Source organism: Nannobrachium achirus, assembly GCF_963921795.1.
Source record: "Nannobrachium achirus genome assembly, chromosome: 15".
Classification (NCBI taxonomy): Eukaryota; Metazoa; Chordata; class Actinopteri; order Myctophiformes; family Myctophidae; genus Nannobrachium; species Nannobrachium achirus.
Genome location: NC_137822.1, coordinates 44,361,585 through 44,383,777, shown reverse-complemented (window position 1 = coordinate 44,383,777; position 22,193 = coordinate 44,361,585). Strand labels below are relative to the sequence as shown.

At 43.0% G+C, this 22,193-nt stretch overlaps 1 protein-coding gene across 1 annotated transcript in view; it reads right to left on the bottom strand.

Annotated features, from left to right (window-relative positions):
- LOC308299886 (uncharacterized protein) overlaps positions 1–20,904 on the bottom strand; it is a gene marked incomplete at its 3' end in the record, with an annotated part of 30,723 nt that extends 9,819 nt beyond the window's left edge. Inside the window, exons 1-11 of the mRNA XM_080743667.1 lie at positions 20,837–20,904; positions 17,879–17,984; positions 16,780–16,938; positions 15,983–16,084; positions 14,175–14,309; positions 10,346–10,425; positions 7,462–7,565; positions 7,225–7,348; positions 4,647–4,796; positions 4,249–4,320; positions 3,995–4,070 (exon numbers count right to left, since the gene is read on the bottom strand). Coding sequence (XP_080599793.1) covers positions 3,995–4,070; positions 4,249–4,320; positions 4,647–4,796; positions 7,225–7,348; positions 7,462–7,565; positions 10,346–10,425; positions 14,175–14,309; positions 15,983–16,084; positions 16,780–16,938; positions 17,879–17,966 — 1,090 coding nt within the window. The 5' untranslated portion in view covers positions 17,967–17,984; positions 20,837–20,904. The remainder of the gene's footprint in view (positions 1–3,994; positions 4,071–4,248; positions 4,321–4,646; positions 4,797–7,224; positions 7,349–7,461; positions 7,566–10,345; positions 10,426–14,174; positions 14,310–15,982; positions 16,085–16,779; positions 16,939–17,878; positions 17,985–20,836) is intronic.
- Positions 20,905–22,193: the final 1,289 nt, after the last annotated feature.

Genomic DNA, 22,193 nt, shown 5'->3' with positions numbered 1-22,193 from the left:
ACAGGTAGCCATTCACCACAGTGCTAAGAAGGACTGCAGTCGCCTGTTCCACCAGTTGTTTGACAAATTCTTCACAACTGAAGAACTGAAGGATGCAGTTGTCACAGGGAGGCATGGTGTTGTTCCAGAGCTCGAGGGCAAACATATGCTGGACCCCACCAAAGTGGAAAAGATTCAAAGTAAGTTTATCTTACACTTACACGTTTTGTAAAGTATATTCCGATATACAGTATGATGTCACCATTGCATTGGTTATATGTGGGAAATAATGTGTCTGATACATTGTGCAGTAGTTAGTAAAGAAATGCTGCCCAGCTTCAACATGATGTTGCAGTGGTGAGAGTCTCTCCCAGTCTAGTCAAATACTTTTTAATGTAATATTGTAACATCCCCCACTGACTGAGCAAAGGACCGAACATGGGGACAACTAGCCCCATATAGAACCTCACTCTCCCCTGCATACCGTTGTGCTCCTCGAGATGAGGTCGTAAGCGGATATCCCTATGCCTCCACAAAAAGTAAAGGTAGTTCCATGCTCCCAGAGTATGATTTTCCATCCCGCGGTGCATAACAGTATGCAGCAGAGGTTCTATATGGGCTAGGGGAAAACATGTTTAATGTGCTATTATAGCTAATTTCATCTTCTCTGTCTCCAATCTTACGGTATAGCACCGAAGCTGGATGGAAGGCAGTATCGGTGGACTGGTTGGACAACGCTGAGGTGATTCACCGCAAGGGGAAGAGCAGGCTGTTCTTCCTGAGAAGACTGGGATCGTTTAGCCACCAAACTGTTATGCCAGGGTTTTTTTTTAAATTAATGTGGAATAACGTGCTGGGGAGGAACTGAGCGAGTGACACCTTCAACTCAACAGACTGGTGAGGAAGGCGGGCTCCGTTGTTGGGTTCTCCTTGTAGGGGGTGGAGGATTGGCCAGGGTGGAAGCTGGACACAAACTTGAAGAAATCCTCCCACCCCCTCCACCTTAAGACAGAGGAGCCGATAGATTAATCTACCCAGGACGGAGATGTGAGAGACTGGGAAAGTCCTTTGTGAATGTTATACAATGAGAGAGAGACACAGCGGTCGTTTGGACAACTGTAACTTAACTGGAATAATTGTTACTGACTGTTCCTGTGCGGCTTTGCTGGGAGTCCAGCCCATGTCACTTCTGCTTTTTTGCACTGACCAATGGACATTTTGCATTCTCTGTAAGTATGTGCCTGTATGTTACAGTTTTTTTCGATTGCTAAAACACATTTTTCAAAACTGTACGTTTGTTTCAAAACTGCACACACAAAACTCCAAACATCAAACACAAATTGCTAAACCCTGGCATCCCTTTGCAAAACAACTCTTTGCCATCAAATCTCTTAACATGTTCACAAAATGGAACTCGTGTTTTCATTTGGTAAACACAGCCATATTTTCACATGACACACACATGCATTCATTGAATAAACACAACTAGCTTTTGGCTGAACACTACCAAGCATGAACAGAACACTGAAGAGCAAAATTGAAAACACAATTGTCGAAATGGAACACACTGAATGAATGTCAATTACTCTGGTAAATGAACCAATTCCCTTTTTGTAAAATGACCCAGTGTATGCCCACTTCTCTCATAGACAAACATAAAACAGCACACAAATATGCAGACAAAACATTTTATTGACTGTAGGTCTAAAGGTTTACCCCCAAACACTCCAAACAAGCCCACAACGCGTTGTGTGCTTGTAGATCGGCTGTTTTCAATAGTTTTGTGCGACAGTCTTGTATGATGTAGCAGGGCTTTTCTTTACCAAAAGCCGTACACATTTGAAACTTGGAGATACAAGTTTTCTGCCCGACAGTGACGATATTTTAGTGATTATGTTGCGAGGAAAACGTTGAGCCATTACATAATAGCCATTTTGGTTAGAACTGACTGAAAATAACTTTGTACTTCAAGTTTAAAATTATACTAAATAATATTTGAGTGTCCAAATAAATTCCAAATATTATCAAATGATCTCGCGGCACCCCTGGACTGCCGTCGTGGCACCCCAGGGTGCCCCATCACCCACTTTGAAAACCCCTGGCCTAGAGTGCCGCATGAAGCCCTGACAGGCCTCAAAGCCCACATCTCCACAAGCCTCCTCCATGGCCTGAAGCAGTGGGACCTGGCTCTGAATTGCTCGCCTGACCCGAAAGTTTAGAGATTTGAATATTTGTGTGTTGTGGATTGATGCTATGAGATTTTATGTGAGAAGTGTGTGCAAACCTGAAAAGTGTGTCTTGTGTTTTGACAACAAGGTGATGTGAAATTTGTCTTAACCCATCTAGACCGGGACAGCGTTTTGTTTTTGAACTTGGACTTTTTTTTCCCTTCTTTTTGCAGATTTATAACCTTGTATGTTCTATATTTCATCTGTTTTGTTCTATATATCATCTGTTGAAGCAGTTCAAAGCAGGACTAAATGCCTTCAATTCAGTTTAATAAATGTGAAGATTCTAATCTCATTGTATTTTTATATTTTCACATTTTGGGAAATGTATGGTAATTTTGAACAAGATCTAGCCTTACAGTGATCAGCATACACATAATTTAAAATGTACATGCAGATTACCATTAGGTTGTTGGATGATCAGGATAAATATTGATTCCTAACATGATTCAGTATGATCAATTTATAAATTAAATCGGTGTTCTATTCCTGATGTTGATTCAACATAAAATCAACTAAAATGTGCATGCAGATTACCATTTAGATGATGGTTGAATCAATGTTGATTCCTAATGTTGATTCTACATTAAATCAACTAAAATGTGCATGCAGATTACCATTTAGATGATGGTTGAATCAATATTGATTCATAACGTTGATTCAACGTAAAATCAACTAAAAATCAGCTTGCAGAATACCATTTAGATGATGGTTGAATCATGGTTGAATCAATGCTGAAATAGTGCTTAAACACCAATGTTGAATCAATATAAAATGGCGTTGTGATTTCAGCATAGTTTCAACGTTGGTGTTGAATATTGATTCAACCGTTCTGGCCAACTATTTTGCTACGTTGATTCAACCATATTTTGCTATCTGGGTAATCTTTCCAGCAAAAATATGACTTCTAAAGTAATAAATAAAATCAACCAACAAACTCGTTTCCAACAGAGGATCGCCCCAATGGTCAATTTCAACACACTGAAGACCATAGCTGGTGCAATAATCCAGCCCCTCTTTGACTACGGAGTTCACGTATGGTATCGTGACGCCCCACAAGCCCTTAAAACTAAACTCCAAACAGCCCAAAATAAACTAATTAGGCTCCTGCTTAACCTTCCCTATCAGACTCACCACACCGCTACTCACCAGTTAAGTGTGGGGTGGCTCAGAGTAGATGACAGAGTACAGCAACTTGGCCTGGTGTACAAGATACACTACACCACTATGATACCCAAGTATCTGTCAAAATACTTTATAAACATTAAGGATGTCCATAATTACAACACCAGAGGCAGCGCCACAGATCACTTTCAACCCAGAGTCAAAACCAACAAAGGGTCAAACTCGTTTTTCTGCTATACCACCAAAATGTGGAAATCCTTACCGAAGGCCATAAAGGAGTGTGGATCACTAGCATCCTTTAAAATTGCCCTGAAAAACCACTTACAGGCAGCAGCCGTTTGCAACTGGTAAAAAAAAACGAACCTAGCCCAACCCTACCTTCCCCTGCCCCTTCTTTGTATATACTTACTGTTTGTTTAGACTTACTTTCTTTTTTTTTTCTCTCATTTTTTTTTTACATATCTACTGCATAGTAGTGTTCTATTCGTCTGTCATTCAATGTTATATGAGATACTTAAATGGTTTCCTGTGGAAATAAGCTTAGTCTTTTCATGGATCTTTTAGTAGACCTTGTACCAGTGAACTGTACCGTCATGAAACTGTACCTTTTCCTATGCAAACTTCTAATAAAGTCTTCAATCAATCAATCAATCAAAACACACCTTCTTCGGCAGTGTCGTGGCTTCTTTGGAGGCCTTGGAGGCGGGAGATGTGTCTGCCATATATGGACTTCCGTCCCTGAAGACCAGGTGGAAGGGAGCCGAGGGAAGCAAAAGAGAAAGCAGAAAGAAGAGGGGGTGAAGGTGGGGGAAGGTAGGAAAGGGAGTGCTTTTGTTCTTGGATCCGTGAGTGGTCCAAGAACGACAAATTTGTTTTTTCTACAGACCAGAACCATGAAAGATGAGTAGTTCCATACCTCTGGGTCTTCTACACACATAGGACACTCCCAACAGTTGGGCCAGTCCTTCAGTGCCCAGGAACCTTCACCCTGCACGCACGCACGCACGCACGTACACACACACACACGCACACGCACACGCACACACACACACACACACACACACACACACACACACACACACACACACACACACACACACACACCCCATTTAGGCCAGAGGCCAATTCTGCATGATTGTAAAAGAAAAGACTTGGGTTCAAGTATTTGCAAAAGCTCACAAAGCGACACACACAGTGCAATGTGTAAGTGTGAATAGGTGTGTGTGCGTGCGTGCGTGCGTGCGTGCGTGCGTGCGTGCGTGCGTGCGTGCGTGCGTGTGTGTGTGTGTGTGTGTGTGCGTGCGCTCCACACACCGTAAGGCAGGCAGGATGTGCTATCTGGGAGCATTTGGAGCACTCCATTAGATCGCCCCCTAGCACGTGGGAGGAGCTAGGAGCTCCTGGCTGCACAGACTGGCTGGGTTCCTTACAGATCTCACAGAGCGTAGACAAGGGTAGTTCAGGCTGACAGGGAGACAACACATAGCACTGATCTGACACTGATAGGACAACACAATTTGGAATCCCACATGAGTTGGTTGGCTGAACCGGAGCAAGGGAGCCCTCGTTTTTGTTCCCCTGGACCGCACGTAGGTGGCAAAAGGTGGCAAACTTTACACCAGTAAACACGTTGAGATACAAATGTCTTGACACTGTCAGGACATTTGTATATAAAAAAGATGGTGGATTTGCAGGGGACAGACCCCCACTTAGACACCCCGCCTTTTCGACACACCGGAGTTCCGACCCGTCATGAGCCAATCTTCGGAAAGCAGATGTGCTCTCGCCTCTCACTATCTCTCTCTCTCTCTCTCTCTCTCTCTCTCTCTCTCTCTCTCTCTCTCTCTCTCTCTCTCTCTCTCTCTCTCAACCGCTACTGGCTCGGTACAGATTAGAGTTGGTAAAAGAAAAAAATAAAGAAAAAAAAAAACGACCGAACGAAACGACTGACTGGCTCTCTCTCTCTCTGTCATATGTAGGCCTAACTGTGATGTCCTTTCATGAAACCAAACAACACCGCTTTCTTTTTTTATGTCTCCAATACTTCTGCACATTTGGAATCAGTTTTACCCAGTCCCAGAACTCAAGCCATTATCACAGACACCTTGTGTTCACTGTGCTTCGGAAAGATGATCCAATGTCAAATTGGTTGGTTCTATTTTGTCAGACGCCCGTGCCGTAAGCCCATATGCGCACGTAGGCCTATATTGTCTCCAAAAGCGGTCTGGCTATGTTTATGGGCATATATACTGTAGGCCAGGGGTCGGCAATAGGCGGCCCGCGGGCCAAAACTGTCCCCATGGAAATTATTTCTGGCCCCTCAGATTATTTTGACTGAGAATCCCACATTATACGCTATCGTAGCTTGTCCAACGCATTCCCACCTAAACGATCAGATGCTTATTCAACGTAGGCCTAATCATGCTGAGAGTGAATGTGACAGGCAGAGGCAGCACGCAGGAGCCGTGTGTAGTGACAGAGTGGCGGTGCTCCTGCTGCTGTGAGCTTTAACCTGTGGTCAAAGTGCGTGGAAACTAACTTTTCCATGCTTCATCTTGGTGCTGTCTAAAATGATTTCCTTTCAGGCAGCCAAAAATGTCACAGCAAAGCTGTTGTGGTTCTAAAGGGGCTTTGCATTGATGAGTCCAGGTAGGATAAACAGCGCTTACATGTTCTGTCCATATTCCTCTATAAACGTCCACTGTTTCCTCTTCTGTCTGCTTTTGGATAGTGTTCATGTGTAATTTCTCTTGCCAAATTGAAGCAGATAAGGCTGATGTTTAGCTTTCTTTAGCAGTCTGTCTGTCTTTCTGCACAAATAGCCGAGCAGCTGCGATCACTTCTCTAAACGACCAATTTGTCGATGTGCAACAGTGTTGCGCAGAATGAGCACAGTATTCAATCTACAAACTCACAAGGCGTCGTGCTGCACAGCGCTGTGAGATGTGCAAAGTGATGCATTATGAATCATTCTTAAAACTATATGTATGTGATGTTGTAGCCTACTGGCAGGAGAGAAGAAGGGAATAATAATTAAAAGTATGTATTAAATCATTAAAAATGTTATAGTCTCCACTACATCAGTCCATCAATATTTGCAAATAGAACACTGGGAAACGGCTTGTTTTTCCACAAATCTATTTTTTTCTTTTTTTATCATAGATGGCTTGGCTATGTCTTGTAAGGCAGTCTGTCTTGGAGTTCCAGTAACATTGTTTAACTATGAATTTCTCAAATTAGCCTTTTTATGTTCTGGCCCGCCATCTCATGGCTTAGAAAAAATTGGGCAAATCTAATTGCCGGCCCCTGCTGTAGGCCTATATATAGCCTAACCCTTTAAATGTAAAGGTTTCAGAAACACTGGTCTGCTTGGATTCATTGACTGAAGGCTGAAGCCCTACACCAAATTGTATGTTTATTATTTGAATACTAGCTAGCTTCCTCCTCTCGTCCCCCATAGCATTGACTGGAGTGAAAATACAAGCCAGTTGGGAGAGGGTCGACGAAAGCTATACAGAAGGTCTATGGAGAAATGTCTGGCACTCTAGCATTGGTTAAATATAATTAATGCGGTTGGATAATTAATTTGCGCAGATGGATTCGGATTACCTCAAAAGCCTATCCGTGCATCACCAGCACCTAACAACATCCCCCGTTTAGCCTACTTGAAAGGTGAAGTCAATATTGTCGGAAAGCCAACGTGTCGTAGTGGGGACGTGTCACCAATTCGGAGTGGCGGTGTCACCGACCCATTGAGGTCAATTGTCGAAATACCGACATTTCGAAGTGCCGACGCGTAACCGGATTTGCAATCGCTGAAGAACCACCGCAAGAACAGGCTTTACAATGGTGTCATATTGTGCATTTCTATCATGTTCTATCAGATACTCACAGCGAGACATTGGCGCAGCAAACAGGTCTGTTTGAGCTTTCCTGGTCCACCGAACTTCCTCATGTCTATGCAGAAGTGACAGTCGCCACACTCTGTCCTCATGCACGCCTCACAACGTTTACACCTGTAGAAACAATAAAACAATAAGTCCTCATGCACGCCTGTGTGTGTGTGTGTGTGTGTGTGTGTGTGTGTGTGTGTGTGTGTGTGTGTGTGTGTGTGTGTGTCTGTGGTTACCGAACTCTGTGTCTCTTTCGTAGGACGGACGGAGGACGAAATGCTACCACCTTGGGTAGTATTGGGTTATTTGGGTGGTACGTTGGGTCAGCGGGATTGCAGGTCTGGACAATTAAAACATAAAATATATCAAAACCCATTGTAGAGCTTTAAATTGTTGTGTTCTAGAACACACCTGCTAACTTTAGTTACAATGGTTGTCACCACGCGGGTGTGCACAGTAAAAACATCTCCCGTAATGCTGCTTTCAAATCTCCACCACACGTAAACATCAATGGATGTCCAATTCACTTCCTGGCTGTTCTCTGTGGACCTGAGCTAGATTATGCATTTCTATGCTCTGAACGACGGCAAGTGGAGCGGCCCAATTCCATTCCATTCTTTGCATAAGGCTGCCCTCTGCCGCCAGCAAGGCTAAAGTACACATATAATAAATACAAATAAAAATGAATAAAAAAATAAATAGTGAATAGATCTTTTTCTATGACATCGCAAAGGTAAGCTGCTTTTTTCTGGCACCAGCCCCACTAAATAAATAATAAATCTGGCAGTAGAACTGTTAACAATTAGCGACAGAAGGAGTTTGTCAGCATTCTGGTTGGTCCCTGACTGACCAGCAGGCACTTAAGCATTGTCCCACCCTGGTTACGCCTTTTTTATGTTGAATTTTGCTAAAACATAATTTCTGGAGAAATAAAAACATTTAAAAAACATGCCCAGTCACTAATACTGAACCTGAGAGGCTCCTCTTTTTTTTTTCTTTTTTTTTTACTGAAACCAAGTTTAACCCTTTGCCAGCCGCCCCAGAACCCCCTGAACAGAGGTACAGCCGTGCAATATGCTATTTATTTATAAACATGTTTTAAAAAAGCAAAGCACGTAATCATAACAACACAATCGGATCGCTCCGTGCAAGCCAGCAAACAGAGTTTTTTTGGTTGGCCAACCTTTTTTCATGGTCCAGAAGGCAGTTCTCGTCCGGTCATTAACATGGAGCGATACGGGGAAAACAGCGATAATAAACAGCACTCGGAAATACAATCCGTCTTCTGTGCACGCACATCGATCTAATCCAATGCAATCCATTCATTCCGAAGCCTCGATTTCGTCTGTCGTCTGATCGAAAATGATGAGGAGACGCGCTGGGCAACTGGCTCCATACACAATACAAGGGCACGTAATGGCCGCTCGTGGACACCAGTTTCTGCCCCAGCCGATGACGTCATCACGTTTCTGACGCGATCTGGTCTCAGGAGCTCTCTTAAAGAGACAGAGCATGACCGGCGACTGTATTTTTTAAAAAATTATGATTAATTTAATAAATTACGGGAAAGTACGGGAAAGTACGGGAAAGTACGGGAAAGTACGGGAAAGTACGATCGGCGCATTGGGGGGTCCGGACAAGTACGGGCTAGGGCATTCAACGAATATTCGAATATTCGAATAGCAAAACACTATTCGATTACTATAAACACTATTCGAAAAATCGCCAAAATTAATTTTAATATTATTATTTTTTTTTATTTATTTTTTTTTGCCATGACAAACAATATTTCTACAGCAGACATGCAGCTGTGAGCTCTGGTGTTAGTATTTCTCCTAATCCATTCATGTTTGATTTCAAATCCAACCACACTGTAGTGGCTACTGGCTAGCTTATGTGATTGATGTGCCGACTGCCGACATACACTGCTGCTGGCCCGTCACTAGATGACACAGTCACTCAGTGTAGGAGGGGAGGGGAGGGGAGGGGCTCTCCAGAACAAGCAAGCTGAATGCTCGTTGCTGACAAAAGTGTGTAATACTTTAGGCTACTTTACTTTATTGCAGCTGAGTTTCGTTCCTCTTGCCGAGTATATCCAGTTTAGAGGACACCCTTCTCTTTACAGTAGCTCTTTCGGACCGCGCTTCACCGCAACCGCGTTGATGTCATGCTTTATTCAAATGTATCTCATCTTAAACCATAAAGGTACAAGCGTCCGACTCCGGCGTTTTATTTATGATAACGGGTCGAGAGTTTCGCGACACGGATTGGAGTGGAATTGGTGATCTTGTAAAGCTTGTGTTACATACTGTATACTTCTATACTATAGCATGTGATGTAATGTAATCATAACCCATCTTAGCCTTGTCTATTGTACTGGTCGAGACTCGAGTCATACCAGCCTTCATTAACATTGGAATGAGTCTCGGTACATATTAATGACCTGCTAAGTAGCGTAGGTGTTAACGACATGCGTGTGAAGTCATTAACATAGCGTGCATCCCTTCAAACAATCACTATAGTGCCTGAATCTCGAGGCTAAACAATTCACAACACTGCTTGTAACGAACAAAGGATGAACAGTATAAATGTGGTTGTTGTTGTTGAAGATAGATAGGATAGGCTTGAACAGTTATTTTCGGAGTTTTCCTAGTAAAATGAACTCGTTTTTCGTCGCAAGTTTCATCAGCATGTTTATGCTATGTTCAGTCGTAAGACAGTGCAGCGTGTCAAAAATAGCAGATCTACAAGCTCACAACGCGTCTATCCGCGACGCATTTGTGCATTGTAGGTCTGTTCTCTCTCTGCTGCTTGAGTTCCTCATCCACCAGTGAAAACCTCTCACAGCCAATCGATGGCTGTTATTTCACGAACCCCTACAACGGTTAACCCGTTAATTGCAGGTTGTTTTTAAGGCTCGCAAAGGAGCGTTTTAATGATTTATTAGATTACAAAAATACCCGTCGAATTCCGAATATTCGAATACTTTGAGGTCGAATAATTCGAATTCAAAAAATCACTATTCGTGAATGCCCTAGTACGGGCAAGTGCGGACGGCTTACAAAGTGTAAAATGAGTCTATTCATTCCAATGGGAGAGTGAACGTGAATCTATATTTACCTTATCATCTTCATCCTCTTCCTTCTCCTCCTCCTGTTGCTTCACCTGCACAGATGCAGTGTCCGGCGGAGGAGGATTCTCTGCAGCAAAACAACCTAAGGTTACCTTTATTGACATAAAGCTGTAGGAAATACTTGCCATAATTTAGTGGTTGCAAAGGCATTAGGGAAGCAACGACGACTACAACCTTCTGCTCCGGAAATGGATCAGTGCTCGATAGATAAACCTGCTTGACGTTGCAGCAAGCAGGTTTTCACGTAGCGTCCACAACCCGGCGGCTACAGAGATAATTGTTCACTTTGTGATACAAGCACCAAATGTTGCACAAAGTTTCCTCTGGACCTACTTTTTCCAAAAAGCAAGTTAGCCACTCAATTAAAAACAAATAGGGTTTCCCATTGACTTTCTATACAGTAAAATAATACAACAAAATACATCTGCTTTAAGTTAGCCTGATTTCAGACTCTGCGCTGGAGCTTAAGAGTCTGAGCCTGAGCCATTGTGTTGAGATTTCAAAGGGGAGGGGATTTAAAATTTGAAATTCCCAATCACAAGCGATCTGGTGGGAGGGTTGTGTTTGACTTTTGCACACAAAACAATCCCTCCTCCCCCTCCCCTCAATGACATGCACCCAACAGGTCAGTGTCTTTGATGTTTCACTGATTAGAGAGAATCACTAACGAGCTACTCGACACTTGTATGGCTCAATCAATGCCTGCAGTTCGGAGTCCTTTTGAAGTTCAAAGGGAGCAATTAAGAACTCTGGTGAGCCACGCAGCCACCCCTCCCTCCACTGTTTCTGTAGATTTTTTTCCGTCTTGCTTTGAATTCATTGGTCGGTTCGCCAAGATACGGCTTTGAACCGAATCAAGAGACTCGTCATATGACATATCCAGACCAAGAGAAGCAGTTCACTCAGAGAGTGGGCGGGTCTATTGGCTGGATCCAGGCTAGCTTTAAGTAGCAAGTGAGAGGTCAAACCAGGGTTTTTTCATGAGCCTGAATCCAATGCAAGCATTTGTTTTGCACGAAAAACATTCCTTGGGCAGAAAGGCCCCCACAAAAGCGTGAACACCATGGTGAAAAGTGATGACTCATCACTAAACCACAGTGTTGTGGTGGCCTTTCTAGCCCAAGGAATGTTTTTTGTGCAAAACAGATGCGCTTACAATGGATTCAGCACCATGAAAAAACGCTAGTTTGACCCCTCACATGCTATTTGAAGCAGATTATTTTTTTTGTATTATTTTACTGTATAGAAAGTCAATGGGACCCCAACCCTATGTTTTTAATTGAGTGGCTAACTTGCTTTTCTGAACAAGTAGGTCCTAGGCATTGTTCATGCCAAATTTGGTATCAATAAATTGACTCGTGGCCGCTTGACTACAAGTCTAATACTTAGAGCCAAACCTGTCCATAGTTGATGTTAAATTATATTTATTGTTACTAAGTTCCTATACTTTAGCATACAAAAAAAGACATACAAATAAATCCAAAATCGTTTTGTTTGGGGGCTAGTGAAAGTTATAGGTACGGTTTGTGCGATATGAAATGTAAGCTTACCTATTAATCACAGTCAATCTCAATCATATTCCATCATATTCAAGTGAAGTGACTTCAGAGTGCAGAGTACTGCAGAGTGGAGTGTGTATGTCTGTGTTCCAGCTGATCCTCGTTGAGGCATCGTCAACACATCAAAGAAGGCCATTATGTGTCTGCAGTTAGTCCAGCCCCCGGCCTTGGGTTTTTGACAATGTGGCCCCCTGAACAAATTAGTTGAATACCTCTGGTATAGATGAAACACAGTTGAAAACGGTTTGCCTTGGCCATCAGCAACACCTGCTGCTTTGTTGAGACCCATTAAATACCCTGGCAACTTGGCTGACCATGCCCTACTGTGACATCATCAATGAATTAACATGATCAAGTCAGAATGGCTCTTACAGACGCACCATGGGAACCAAAGTGTTCAGTAAAAGGAGTGGGAACACGTCGCCGATGGCTGTTTGCTTAACGATTTTGACTGCTACGGCGATTGTGTCATAGCAGCTGTACTTATGCCTAGCGGAGCCGTACTGAAAACCGTCATTGTTTAACTCATTTGCTGCCATTTAACAATACCTTCGTACTCCGATCCTGCCATGGGTCTCCATAGACTTCCATGTAATTCATAGTGCACGGATCATGCACACCCATGCCTAGATCATGCACCACGTGTGTGCAGATTGCTCACAGCTTTCAAACAAAAAAGTCAGAATGGAAATCCGTTCAGGCATTCATGAGTTAACAGCCACTATGTTTTCCTAATGCGTATTTGGAATGGACACCCGGGCTCCAGACGGAGCCGCTCGATTGTCCACGACACTGCAAGTGGCGCGCAGGCCAGCGGACCTGGCCAGGGCCGCGCGGCGTTACGAAGCCGTGGTGAATGCAATTGTTATATTTATGCCCAGGCCGTAAGGCCTGGGCAAGCCCACGATAAACGCCCTGTCCAAGCGACTACAATTGAGCGCTCCCTAGCTCCGCTTCAGCCAATCAAAAGCTTCGGTGGGCGGGGTTTCCCTGGAGCCCGGGTGTCCATTCCAAATACGCTTTCCTAATATGTAAACAAAAATGGCTGCCATGCTTGAAAGATGGGGTTGCTATGGGGGTTAAACATGCGATTTCGCGATCGCTATCATGCCTACTATAGTTTTTGGGGTCAAATTTTTTTTTTTGAAAAGAACTTTTTTTTTTTTTTTTTTTTTTTTTTTTTTATTCTCGGGTTCCTCGGGCATGGCAGGGCCGTACATCGGGAAATTCTCGGGTTCCTCGGGTTTGGCAGCAAATGAGTTAAAGGAGGACTTCACCACTTTTCAACCTATCTTCATATAATAGGTCCTCACTAATGTTCATAATAAAATAGCGCAAATTTTTTCTACTCGGTCCAAGTCTCCTAGGAGAGCTGTGGGAAGTTTAGAAGATGAAGTCTTGTGACATCATCATTTTCCCAAACAAGTTTTTATCAATATTTTTGAAAAATATATTTAGATTTTTATTATCGCGAGAACAATGGCTTCCACTTTAACATTGCAACTTTTCAGGAGCCTGCAGTTTCTATTAGCTTGGATTCCCAATCGATGATGTCACAAGACGATGGGTTTCTGACCTGCCCACAGCCCTCCTCTGAGGATGAAAAAAAAGCAATTTTTTAGTGAGGACCAATTATATGAAGATAGGTTGAAAAGTGGTGAAGTCCTCCTTTAAACTCCCTTTTAACTCACTGACTGCTACAGCCCGGCTGTCACGTCTCGAGAGACCATGGCACAAGCACACTTGAATAGATCAGGTGGTGCTGAGGGAACACGACTGGTCTTCAACCAGCCAAAATTCCTCCAGGAATCCTTCTCCGCTCTCTCCACTGGCTCCCGTTTGCGGCTCGCACAGAATACAAAACACTGAACCTACAACCCCACCCGTTTACTCATATCAGCTGACATAGGGTTGCTGCATTGCTGACAGAACAGACAATTTGCCCTCCTGGCCCCAAAACTGTGGAATAAATTCCCAGTTGCACTTAGAACGGCAGACTCACTCCCTAGCTTCCATCGTGGTCTGAAGACTCGCCTCTTCAGACTCCACCTTGGCCCATAGCACTTACCGTAGCAGTCATCTACCCTCAATGCCATACATGAAAGATAGATAGCATTTAGGTTTTATATAACGTTTTTTTTTTTTTTTTTTTTTTTGCTGGTGCTTGACCAGATATGTGGAGCTGTGTAGTGGCTCCTATCTCTAGTCCCTCTAATTCAACACCTTTAGAAAGAAAGAAAGAAAGAAACAAACTTACTGGTTTTCCAGTATTCCAGGTATTCTTCTATAACTTCAATTTTAATGTAATCTTCAGGTCCCTGTTTAACAGAAACGGTGCTGGTTGGTTCTGGAGAACCCATCTTCTCCTGCAGTCTGGACTCCACACACTGGTCTGGAATGAAGGAATAGAAGAAGTTTGATGTGACCTGGGTTGTAGATGAAGACAGATTAGAACCCCATAGTAGAGGCCAGAGATCCAACCACTCTCGGATCCATTTCGGCTGACTGACTGACTGACGGACGGACGGACGGACGGACGGACGGACGGACGGACGGACGGACGGACGGACAGCCGGTGGAGCTGTCCATAGTAACTTGTGACCTGACAGTCGCAACAAAAACATGACACCGTCACCATGCAAGATGTCATTGTAAAGGAAATCGTTGTGATTAACACATTAAATGTGTTTTTGCCATTGAACATTGGAACATTAGGAATAAGAATTTAACTTTGATAGAGAGAAAAACAAGAAAAAATTGACCGATGAAGTGGTCTTTGCAAATAGAATGTTTGAGAACCACCACACCTCTATGATGTGTCATATATTTGCACAAAGTGCCCAAAGTTAGCCTTAGGCACAGTTAGCCTGATTTCAGCTTTAGTCTAACATCGTGCCCTGTTTGAGCACTTTTTGGAGGGGGGGGACTTTGACTTTCCCTAAACTACAGATCAAAGCAAAGCACCCTCATCTTCTGATGATGACTCAATGATGACGACGTAGCTTGAAAAACGGGCGGCGGCGGCGGCGTGGATCGGTAATTCGTTAAACCCACCCCCACCCCCTGCACTCATTGGAGGAGCCGTAATTTCGGACGGGATAAAGCGATTACTATGAACACAACACCAGACAGAGAAACAGTCCACTCTGAGAGTGGGCGGGTCTATGGGCTGGAACCAGGGTATAGGGCACAGTGGCACAGTCGCTGTCGCCTCACAACTAGTAAGTATCCCACTCACTAGGGATGGGACAATAAGCAATATTATCGTTTATCGTGATAAAAAACATATTGTATGTCGTGATATGGTCCTCTGTCATGCACTGGGATCAATTCACCTTTAACTCTTATACCGCTACGGACGTTCCCGTTCGCCCCAATTCTTTGGGTCGCGCCGCGCCAATACGGCCGTTCGTTCGTTTACCTTGTTGATGTCCGTAAGCTGATGAGGGGTCGCGCCGCCGTGTACTGTAATCACATCGCCCGCAGTGATGGTCTTAAAAATCCATTATGCATTAACATCAACATAGACCAATTCTCTTCCGTGTTGATTTTCTCTGGCCCTGAGGCTCTGTGGCCAGAGACTGCTCTCAATGTATGGCAAGCCATACCGGCCAAATTCACATTAATTCTTGCATGACGCCGCCCTCTGCTTCCTGGTCTGCCAAAGTGCATTGTTGCACAATCAAAAAAAGAAAAAAAAAGTCTATCTATCTACTATAACGTCGCAAATGTAAGACGCTTTTTGATGGCACCAGACCCAATAAATAAATAAATAATCTGGCAGTAGTAAAGTTAATTGCCGAGCTGCATAACCAGTACCACTTAAACCATCTATAATTGTTGAAAGGTACTTATAATATACGTACTTGATACAGTCTTTTTTTTCACTCTCTATCGAATGTCTTTGCCAAAATAATAGCCGGTCTACGAGCTCATAACGCGTCTTGTAGATAGGCTATTTTTTGGCAAATGTTCCGCCCCATGATAATGGATTTTGACCGTGATTTCTTTTGTCACAATAATCGTGTTGTGAAATGTTCATATCATCCCATCCCTACCACTCACCCAACTTAAAGTTGTGGAAGCGCTGAGGTAATCGTCTCGGTCTCTTGGTGCTGCTTGGTTCTTGAGAAGTCATCTCCTTCAGAATGGACTCCATGCACTGGTCTGGAATGAAGGAATAGAAGTCATGATAGCTATGGTTACTACAGGTTAATTCAACATTACATACCCAGCCTGTACAACAGGGGAGCTCACTTTTTTTTTTTTGCAACTTTTAAAATGACCAGCTCAACATGATCTACCCACCCAAAAACAATGTGTATCATAAGCCCCCCATAATGTATTACTATGATAATGATAACTATAATACAATATAATATATTATAATGCCTTCTTTAAAAACGTAACTCAATAAAAGGGGTCTTGTGATGTTTGTTTATAGCCTAAATATTTTAATCATATTTTTAGGGGCATGTCATTTCCTCTACTCATATCTCTGCCACCGTTTCCCCGATCGATGCCAAACATTGCACACACACTCCTTGGCTGCCAAACCACAACCTCCACCCCTCATTTTTCACATGGCCCTCTTATAGCACCACCATGAGGCCGATTCTTGCAAAACACATTTTTGGACACTGCTCCTACAGACTGTGCCCTAATATCACACAAAGCGGTACACAGTATCTCTGTGTCATGTCATCAACATGGATCTGTCCCATTTCCCATATTCCCTCCTGATTGGCTACGATTGCCTTCTAAAGTTTGTTTATGCAACCTGATGGTCGCTTATCTCCCAATTAGGGAGTCTTACTGCCACTGGTTAAATATTACATACCTATCAATTAAACATTACATACCTATCCTGTACAACTTCACTACAGGTTGCAGCATGGCAAACTGTCTCTGGTCCATCCGTCGCTGTCCCTCTGACCGTGTTGATCTTTTGGAGAGCGTAGGTCTCTCCTCTGACCGTGTTGATGATCTTTTGGAGAGCATAGCTCTCTCCCTGTGGCGCTCTGTGGGAAACAAAAAAAACATTAAATAAAACTTTTAGTTATAATTCAGTTTCATGTCTGTCATTATGAACGTCTAACGACAAAATAGGTCGACTAATAGCATCCTTTTTACAAGCTCCAGACAGTGATCCAGGGATCCTCTTCTGAACGTTTGCACCTTTTTGGTTATCCTACGCACCTAGCGCTTTCCCTATATGCATTTAACAGTGGCTTTGTTTTTGGCCGACACAGCATGATTTATGAGGAGGAAGGAGCTCTTTTCTAGCCTGATTTCAGACTCAGCTAGTGCCCTGTTTGAGCGATTTCTGGAGGTCACGGATTGGTTATTTGTTAAACCCACCCCCAACCCCTGCGCTAATTGGAGGAGCCGTCATTTTGGCTCCAGAAATAACTTATTGTGAACACAATTCCAGACCAGAGAAACAGTCCACTCTGAGAGTGGGTGGGTCTATGGGCTGGAACCAGGCTAGCTCCACTCTGAGAGTGGGTGGGTGGGTCTATGGGCTGGAACCAGGCTAGATCTTTTCATGATGAAGGCCTCACAATAGAATATGAAAATAAGAACACTACACCTAAGATATATGTGCAGAGGGCCACACGGTACATCATGTTTTATCGGTTTGTTTGTTTCACTGTCATGTTTTATTGGTTTGTTTTGTTTGTACAACTTGTTTCCATTGAATTGTTTTATTAATGTTCACGGACTTAAAGGGGATGGCAGCAAACATTGTGAAATGTTTCATAGATAATGTTTTTGTCATGTGTGTTCAGTTTCCACTGTGTCTACCTTGGGGCTAAATAAAACCCATGAAATAAGCTTAGGAGCCGTTACAATAATACTACAGTGTTCATATGACATCCCTATAATATAACAGATTAAGAAAGAAAGAAAGAAAGAAAGAAAGAAAGAAAGAAAGAAAGAAAGAACGAACAAACTTACTGGTGTCCATGTGTTCTTTTTGATTTTCAAATTCATCTTTGGGTTCCTGTTTAATATAAACAATGCTGAATGGTTCTGGAGAGCTCATCTTCTTCTGCAGACTGGTCTGGAATAGAAGTAGATGAAGGTTGCATATTAAAGCAATGTTAACTCTATAGTCACATACAAAACATGTAGCTTTAAGTTCAAATTCAATAAAAAATATCTATTCTAAACCACACATTGCTATCTAGTCCACCTCACTTCCCTTTTCCCACGCGGTCAGAATCCTCTCATTCACTAAACTAAACGTGACCTCTTCTAACCAATCACATTCTACAACCTGTCTACATTTGGCCAATGAGCGATTAGGCGCCATTCCATGAAATAGCCCTGCTCCTAACGCATCATTCTCTTCTCAGCCAGCGTTCAAGCATATCGCATCAGTCACAGCCAGGCATGCTGTTGAATCCACTTAGATTTGCATTTCTAAGTGTGCTGCTATCGCTACTCATTGTGTCCGGTTCAGACGAGGACGTAGGCGACGAAATGTCGCTCCTCAGCTATATCATTTACGGTCCACCAGCTCAAGATCCTCGTAGGAGAAGCAGCAGTCAAGGCCAGCGAGGCGGAGGACTAGGAAGTCCTCTCCAACTCCATCAGCTCATCAACATCCACCAAGCCAAGTCAACCAGATGCCCAGCGGAAGCGGCGCGACTCAGCGATATGCAAATCATTCTCGATAACCTCCAAGCCATCGACAACAACCCGCCTGTCGTTACTGGAGTCCGCTGCTTCTTCTGCATCTCACGCAGGTCCATAGACCGCAGCCATCCAGTATCCCATTCCTACAACTCAGCAGCCCACAGCCGCAGGGGAAAATGTTATGGGGAAATCTCGCTCTTTCCATGGGTCATTCTTTCGACGACCAGTGCTGGCTACTCACCCGCGTCACGGTTACTGAGGTAGGGTTTGGGTTTGGGTTAGGCATAGAGGTTAACATTCACCCACGTCGGCAGGTTAGCTACTCACCTGGGTCGGCAGGTTAGCTTTTCACCAGGTTAACATTTACCCGTGTTGAAAAAATACTTGCCGAGGTTTTATTTAAACCAGCCATCTTTGTGGAAATTGATATTATTACTACAAAACGACAAACCAAAAGTTATTTGTAAACTGGGTGCTTTCCTAAAGAGTGTTATACCCTTGTTTATATAATGTTTGCCATGCCCACTTTTTGCTACGATCGTTTGTTTGAATATTGTATTATACTGTTGTGTATTGTATACTGTATGTATAGTATTGTATACTGTATGTATATAATATGTGCTCCATACCATGGGATCATGGTCGTGAGTAAATAAAAACTTGAACTTGAAACTTGAAAGAATGAACCGTCGAACAGATGCTATGTCACAATATCGACATGCTCCCAAAATATTCTCTGTGCCCCGGTTCAGCCCCCTCTGTTTTCTATTGCCTCTGCTGTCCGAAGATATATTTTCTGCATAGTATTGTGTTTTATTTGTCTGTCAGATATGAGTTAAAAGGGACCCCAATCGAAACATGCCCAAAACGCACGGGGCACACAATTGACAGGTGCTTGTGATTGACGTGGGGTGGCCAATCACACCACCTGCGTGAGTGTGTGCCCCCACTGCCCCGTACGTTTTGTGCTTCCCAAAGGAAGTTATGATATATTCAGTCCAGCAGTCATTCCGGGCCCCTCGCCCGGTCGTGTAAGTCGTCCGTGTTGGCTTGTGATAAGTGGAGATATTTTACAAAGTACACGTTTTCAGCCAGAACTTTCAAATGGATATGACACTATAGGACAATGTCTTTCTCCCAGGCTGAGGAATTAATTATTGGGTGAGTACACAAGTAGCAGATTAGTTGCTAACCGCCGCGCCATGGGAGCGTTTTATGGCTCCAGATCTGAGGGATTATACGGAGTATCAATCGACCGAATATTGGAGACATTCTAGGGCTAAGTGAATTAGTGATTATAATAAATAGCCTATGTCATGATTGCTAGATCAGATTGTGTTTATAATATAATGCCGGCTTGCCTCCGTCTTCTCCACCTAATGTTCCATTGTCGAAACCAGGATGCTGTTTTTATTCACGCCGCTGATCGATATTAACACTCGAAAGACCTTAGGAGGTGCTCTTATTGGGCCCTTCACTGATCTATCTGTCTATCTTTCAATGTTATATGAGATACATATACGATACGGCATAGCTCAGGGGTAGAGAAACCGTTATTAGAGCACGAAGGGTTCCCAATTCGAATCCGGGCTCCCTGTTTGTTTAAACTGTTTGTTTAAACTTACTGACTTCTATTTTGTTTTTCTTTACATATCTACTGCATAGTACTGTGTTCTATGTGTCTGTCATTCAATGTTATATGAGATACTTAAATGGTTTCCAGTGGAAATAAGCTTAGTCTTTCAATGGATCTCCTTTTAGTAGACCTTGTACCAGTGAACTGTACCGTCATGAAACTGTACCTTTTCCTATGCAAACTTCTAATAAAGTCTTCAATCAATCAAAAAACCTGAGTTAATGTCGCAGAGTCCTTGTAGCAAGACTCTGAACCCCTATTTGCTTAGTGCCTTGCATGGTTTCCTCTGCCACCGGTGTATGAATGTGTGCGTGAATGGGTGAATGTAATGCACAATCTATGTAAAGCACCTTGAATAAAAGCGCTATATAAATGCACCATTTACATGAAGCGGTGCCTGTGTAAATAAGCTGTAAAGCTTACTAGGATCGCCTTTTAGTTGACCTTGTACCAGTGATTTGTGCTGTCATGAAACTGTACTTTTTTCTAATGCAAACTGCTAATAAACTCTTCAATCAGACAATCAATCAATCAATCAAGCCCCAAACCAAGGCAACGAACTGCCGCTATAGCGATTAGCAACGTTAGCATGCATATGCTAACTGACCATGTGTTTGTTTTTGTACATGTGTTCTTACGATCAGGTTGACTTCAATGTTATCTTATAATTATAATATCCTAGTCCAGGTTTCTCCGTGTTCCTGGAACGTCTTCAGCTACAGATGAAAGAAAGCAAGTGTAGCGCAGACTGAAGACCGAAGACTCCACCGTGTTTACGTTTATGTGACTCCGCTTCCCTCCCAGCTTAGCGTTGCCAGACTCTGCTAGAGAAAAAAGGTAAGTGCAGCCGTGGCTGTGAAAACAGGAATATGGTTTAGAATCACTGGTTTAAACAACATTTGGAAACAAGACCAAATAAACAACTATAGAAACAAGACCAAATAAACACGTCTAAATAAACACAGACAATATTTACAACTACATCAACAACCTATTATTTACAGAAAACAAGCTAGCCCAATGTCGCTTATAAAATGCAGACATGGCAACACTCAGAGGAGAAGGAGAGTGACACCATAGTAGTGGAGCAGATTAATGGTTTAATCGTTCACTTTGTGATACAAGCGTGAAACTTGGTACATAGGCCTACTCTTCAAATCCTGCTCACTTCAAAAATAGCGCTGGCCACTCAAAATTCCAAGATGGCGGCCCCCAAAATCCAAGATTGATTGATTGAAGGCTTTATTAGAAGTTTGCATAGGAAAATGTACAGATTCATGACGGTACAGTTCACTGGTACAAGGTCTACTAAAAGGAGATCCATGAAAAGACTAAGCTTATTTCAACAGGAAACCATTAAAGTATCTCATATAACATTGAATGACAGACAAATAGAACACAGTACTATGCAGTAGATATGTAAAGAAAAAAAGAAAACAGTAGGTCTATACAATCAGTACGTACAGTATACAATATATACAAGGAAGGGGCAGGTAACAGTAAGTCTAAACAATCAGTATGTACAGTATATACAAGGAAGGGGCAGGGAGGGTAGGGTTGGGCTAGGTTTTTACCAGTTGTGAACGGCTGCTGCCTGTAAGTGGTTTTTTAGGGCAATTTTAAAGGATGCTAGTGATCCACACTCCTTTATGGCCTTCGGTAAGGCATTCCACATTTTTGTGGTGTAGCAGAAGAACGAGTTCGACCCTTTCTTTGAGTTGACTCTGGGTTGAACGTGATCTGTGGCACTGCCTCTGGTGTTGTAATTATGGACATCCTTAACGTTTTTAAAGTATTTTGACAGGTACTTGGGTATCATAGTGGTGTAGTGTATCTTGTACACCAGGCCCATTGCAAGTTGCTGTACTCTGTCATCTACTCTGAGCCACCCCACTCTTAACTGGTGAGTAGCGGTGAGGTGAGTCTGATTGGGAAGGTTAAGCAGGACCCTAATTAGTTTATTTTGGGCTGTTTGGAGTTTAGTTTTTAGGGCTT